General features: G+C 38.2%; 1 protein-coding gene and 1 long non-coding RNA gene across 2 annotated transcripts in view; both read left to right on the forward strand.

Moving 5' to 3' along the window:
• The window catches only part of LOC134188438 (uncharacterized), a 594-nt gene extending 571 nt beyond the window's left edge, over positions 1-23 (forward strand). The window contains exon 3 of the long non-coding RNA XR_009971350.1: positions 1-23. This exon is cut by the window's left edge and continues 312 nt beyond it. This is a non-coding gene — a long non-coding RNA (uncharacterized LOC134188438).
• Positions 24-32: 9 nt separating this feature from the next.
• Positions 33-2,397, forward strand: LOC134188597 (uncharacterized). The gene is made up of 6 exons (XM_062656765.1): positions 33-108; positions 221-315; positions 626-834; positions 891-1,056; positions 1,123-1,196; positions 2,208-2,397. Exons 1-6 carry the CDS (start codon positions 33-35, stop codon positions 2,395-2,397), a joined length of 810 nt encoding a protein of 269 aa, XP_062512749.1.
• The last annotated feature ends 2,774 nt before the right edge of the window (positions 2,398-5,171 follow it).

A 5,171-nucleotide genomic window follows, 5' to 3' on the forward strand; every position in this document is an offset into this window, starting at 1 on the left:
CCGTAAAGTCTGCGCTTAGGAGAGACGCCATCATGATATGTGCTGATTTGGAAAATGGAAAATATAAATGGATTGAAGTGATGACAGAAAGTGGAATTCCTACAATCGGTATAATAGAACAAATTCTTTGACCCAAAGCCACATTTTGTATCTGTATTTGTTTGACGGAATCAAAAATTTCCTAATTTACTTCACAATAACTAAACATTTTATTTTGTAGGCAGCAGTTGCCGAGAATTAAAAGAATCAATATATTCTATTTTTCTACAAGATGGACTCTACAACTTAACAGACAGCAAGAAGCGCTTTGTGACGGTAAGTTAAATTGGTACTTCTTAGCCAGTTGGAACTATTTTGAGTTAGGCTGCTATCTAGGCTCTGTAATAGTAAAGAGCAACATTTCCATTTTATAAACTTGCGATGAGTACAAACTAAATCAATAAATTTTGCAAAATTCTATTCTTTGGTAAATGACAATAATTCTCTTACATAAACATAATATTATGCAGTTACCTGTTGATGTACGTACACTAGATTGTTGTAAAGAGCAAATTGATGTCTATAATTATAAATATTTAATTCCATTGGTCTTTACGAATTATTGATGTTTCTGTTTGTACTGTAGGTTTACTGTGATATGACGACAGACGGTGGCGGATGGTTATTGATTGGCAAAGCATTTCAGCCGAACATGCGAAATGTACGTCCGACAAGCAAGCCACTAACTTTGACAAGCGAGCAAGGATGGTCAAATATATTTCCATCCATCATTGTCAACGATTTTCGCGTGCAATTTTCCACTTCGCGTGCGATGGAAGATACGAAAGCAAATTGGTAGAAAAGAAAATTGTTGATACTAATGTGTATGCTAGTATCAATGTGTATGTTAGGTACTATCATTTCGCTCGTCCTCGACCTCTTGCTCAACTTTTCACATTTGGATATAGAAATGGATGCGGTAAAGATGGAATCACAGATATTGAGTATACAGTTGACATCCGCGGTGGTACAAGAAACAACTATCATAGATGTTCAGCATTTCAAGATACGTCGGGGGTAAGATCTAAGCATTTTCTCATGCCCTACAATTTGAGTAATTTGCTTCTACGTATTAACTGTCAGAATTCCTTCAAAGCAATCAACAATTGTTTTAATTCAACTAGTTGTTCTATTTCAAGCAACGACGGCTCATTTAGGTAAGAAAACATGCACACTATTGTTTGTAACATGCAATGACGTCGGCCGCACGGTCATGTGACCATACCATTTTTCGAAAATAAACTTTTACCGGTTCCAGTCTAGGGTATACGTGATCAAATTGCTAATACATGTTTTACCACATCGTGCCAAATATTTAGCTAGGGTCATCAAGTTATGTGCATGTTAGTAAAGAGTGACTAAGGTTATTTTGGCAAGTTTTCAATGTTTCAGTTGCTAGATGAAATCTTGTTAGCGTGCGCTAGCTTTGCATTAGCACGCCTACCTAGCGCGTTAGGTATACATTTGCCCCTGATATACATAGCGTTGGTGCTTTTTTACCGACGTGTGAAACACTCTAGGTATAATAGTGCAGATCGGCCACGTGATCTACAACCGTACGACCTGCAAGGCCCGCGTAGCACGTGACCAAGTATCTCGTGTCTACTATGGTTCACGTAAATCAAGCTGCTATGGCACGCAGCGGGTTTGCACTGAGTGCTTCTTCATGTTGTAAAAACTGAAATCAATTCATCATGTGTCTGCCACTGCCAGTGTCAACGAACCATTTCAATAAATTAATCGGCGTACTAGACTCGTCTTTATTATGATGCAGATTATTACTACTAAAGCTGAAAGTCAGTTGTCCAAGTTTGACGTCATAAAATTTTTATAAAAAATTTCTGCAGTGATGACCGAAAATCCATATAAAATTAGTCCAAACAATTTATCGTGTCTGCGAACTGCGCTCTATCATCCTGCCCCGAAAAAGTTTAGTTTTTGCCATGCAGATATCATGGCTACTCTAGATCGTCGGTCGTCCCGTTCCGTAGTTCGATTTTTAAATCCTGCGTTGATCCACACAAAATCAGAAACCTCCAATATGACAATGTTGAAACAGACTATGCAAGACGTTTTGGAGAGGGTAATTACATAAAGAAAACCGTTAGAATATAAATAAATTAAGAGTTGGCATAGACATGCACTTTATCACTTGGCATTTTTTGCAGTTTCCATGGACAGAATGCATTATCTGGACATAACACGTATTCGACTGCTTTCTTTGGATGTGATGATAACCACTGTTGTGCATGCTGGGGTCCAGCTGGAGGACAAAAAACTTACTGCTACGATAACTGTCAAGCAGCAAACGATGGTCGCAGGCAAAGTTCCGGATATGCATGGTTCTATGTACGCTAATAGAACAGTCTTTGTGTCAAGACAGCAGACAATAGCATTCGTATACGTTGCACGACGAGTAAGTACAACTTTTAGCTGTGTATAGTTCGTATAATAGACTAGCTGGAAACATTTCAATGTCAAGCAATTTAAAGTCTGTGGTGCAGTAAACGAGTTGATTCGTCATCAATTGGTTGTCATATTTACAAATTTAAATAAAATTTTATTGACACTCTTATGTATAAAGCATAACGTTCGTCATCTGCAGTGTATATATAGAGGGTTCGTCTGCGATTAACACAATATGTACTTTCCCACCATTATCTAATTACGTCAATGCAATAGTTAAGTATAGAAAATTTATATCACGGTTATGTGACGTAAGTGTCCTATAACTTACTTGCGACTACTACCGCACACTCACTTTAATTAATTTATAATTTTTATTTGCCCTACAATACGTTACACAATCTACATAAGCGCTTGTGGTTGGTCGTGCAATTAACCAAGGTTAAGTTGTATATATTGTATATAAAAATATGAAATCAAAATTTATTACTTCGACTATGCACTCAGCCACAGATATGTGAAATTCAGTTTGAAGCCACATTAGAAATAAAGAAAAACTGTAATTTAATTAATTTTTACCCACCAACTCTAGATCTATTGTTCCTGACTGCATGAATGTTCTACACGTCCATGATAATCTTCATTTCATTTGTCATTTTGTTTATCAAAGTCTTTTTTGTGAGTTTATTCTATTCTTGAGTGTGTTCATCCAATATGCAACAGTTCTTTGCCTCGGTATTGGTAAACTCAATATGGGATTGTGCCTGTGACTAAGAGTGTGTACATGATCAGCTTTGAAGTAGACGTCACTGCTACCTTGTTGAGTATAAATAATAATAATAATAATAATAATAATAATAATAATAATAATAATTTCAATTCGCATTTAGATAGGACACAGAACTCTCTGGAGTAACAACACACAAGAACCACAAAGACAATTTAGTAACAGACATTGTAACTAGACAAGCAGTAGCACAATTATGTATCTATATATCTTTGTAACGAGTACTAAAATGTTCATTTCCTCATTAATACCACGACGTAACATACTATGTCTGTTCACATGCCAGGACATCGAACCAACTAATCTGTTCTGTGACTCCGTGGCTTTCTTCATAAAGCGCAACTGTAAGCGTTTCATCTTGACATCCGCTTCTTCGAATCCGGTGAGCCTCTAGCAAAGTGAGTCCCTCTGTAACATTCCTAATCCTCTACTGATCCCCTTTCGATACGCCTTGTTTACTGCCTTAGTTACTGACGACCTGCTAAAATTCCATAGATGGCTACCATAATTCAGAACAGGAAATAATGCCTTCTCCACGATATTCATCCATACACTATCGTTCATGCAGACTCCTCTCAACCGTGGCACAACTGAATTGACCGCTCCATAAAGGCGTCTGACCCTTCTTTCAACAGCAGCTTGATCTCCACAGTCCCTGTCCATGACCACACCCAAATGCACAATTTCTGACTTGGATGTCAATATACTTCCGTTTAACCATAATTCTGGGCAGTTAAGAGCCATCCGCTTGTTTTCCAAAAGTGATTGCGACACTCTTCTTGTTATTGAACACCAAGACGTGGTCTCTTGCATATTCATTACAAATATCCAGCATTCTTTGCATCCCTCTAACCGTGGGTGATACTAGCGTGACATCATCTGCATACGCAAGACACCCTAGAAAGATATCTGATATTCTTTCTCCATCACCACACTTGCTTACCTCTCTCAGCATATCGTCTACGTACAAATTGAACAGACACGGTGACAGCACACTGCCCGGCCTAACTTTTCACACCAAAAGGTCTCGAGATACATTATCACTCTATTTAACTTGCATCAGTTGAGACGAGAACCATCTTTCCAGGAACTTAAAAAACATACAGGAATTCCCTTCTGCAGAAGCTTAGTAAATAATCGATAATAGGAAACACAATCATATGTATTGGATAAATCCAGGGTACAGGCATATACCTCTCTATTTTCATTTAACAGATAATAGTCAATAGTTTAATTTCTTTAAAAGAAAAGAGCAGTCAGCACATCCATGATCTCGCTTGAACCCAAATTGCTGTTCGCAAGAATACAAGGAAACACCTAGTCTTTCTAACAGGATACGCTCCAAAAGCTTTGACGTCACTGATGACAAAGCCACTCCTCGTTAATTATCTGGATCTGTCATATCACCTACTTTATCCTTCACAATAGGGACGATGTACGATCTTAAAAACTGTCGAGGGACACACGAGTGACGTAAAAAGCACGTCGACGCCACACTCAAATGTATGGCCAGCGACCATCCACCTTAGTGTACATGTTCAGCCTCAACCATATCTGGTCCAGCCGCTTTATTCCTTTTTAGACGTTTACATGCACGCTCCACTTCCAAGGGGTGGATCTCAACAAACCACCACGGTTTCTCTATCCTCTCTACTTCCTCTGCCAAAGATTGCTCAAACAATAGACGTTCTCTCTCAACATTGTCAGCAGACTCACTGTTTATTATCTCACCAAAATGCTTCTTCCATATCTCCAAAATTTCCTCTTCTGTCTCCGCTTCCCCTGTCTGTCCATTGTGCTTTACTCTTGTATGCTGCACTCGAAACTTCAACTTCTTCCAGAACAATTCTTGGCTATTTTCATCAATGTCATCAATTAATCTGTTACAGAATAACTCGTTTCTTCTTCGCTTGTTCTCTTTTAGTTTGAGCTTAAATCT

The sequence above is a fragment of the Corticium candelabrum genome, chromosome 13 (genome assembly GCF_963422355.1).
Source record: "Corticium candelabrum chromosome 13, ooCorCand1.1, whole genome shotgun sequence".
Taxonomy (NCBI): domain Eukaryota; kingdom Metazoa; phylum Porifera; class Homoscleromorpha; order Homosclerophorida; family Plakinidae; genus Corticium; species Corticium candelabrum.

Coding starts and splice junctions, on each gene's coding strand:
- LOC134188597 (XM_062656765.1), top strand. CDS start 33: ATGATATGTGCTGATTTGGAAAATGGAAAATATAAATGGATTGAAGTG. Junction 109..220: donor AAGTGGAATTCCTACAATCG/GTATAATAGAAC, acceptor TTTATTTTGTAG/GCAGCAGTTGCCGAGAATTA. Junction 1,197..2,207: donor AGCAACGACGGCTCATTTAG/GTAAGAAAACAT, acceptor CATTTTTTGCAG/TTTCCATGGACAGAATGCAT.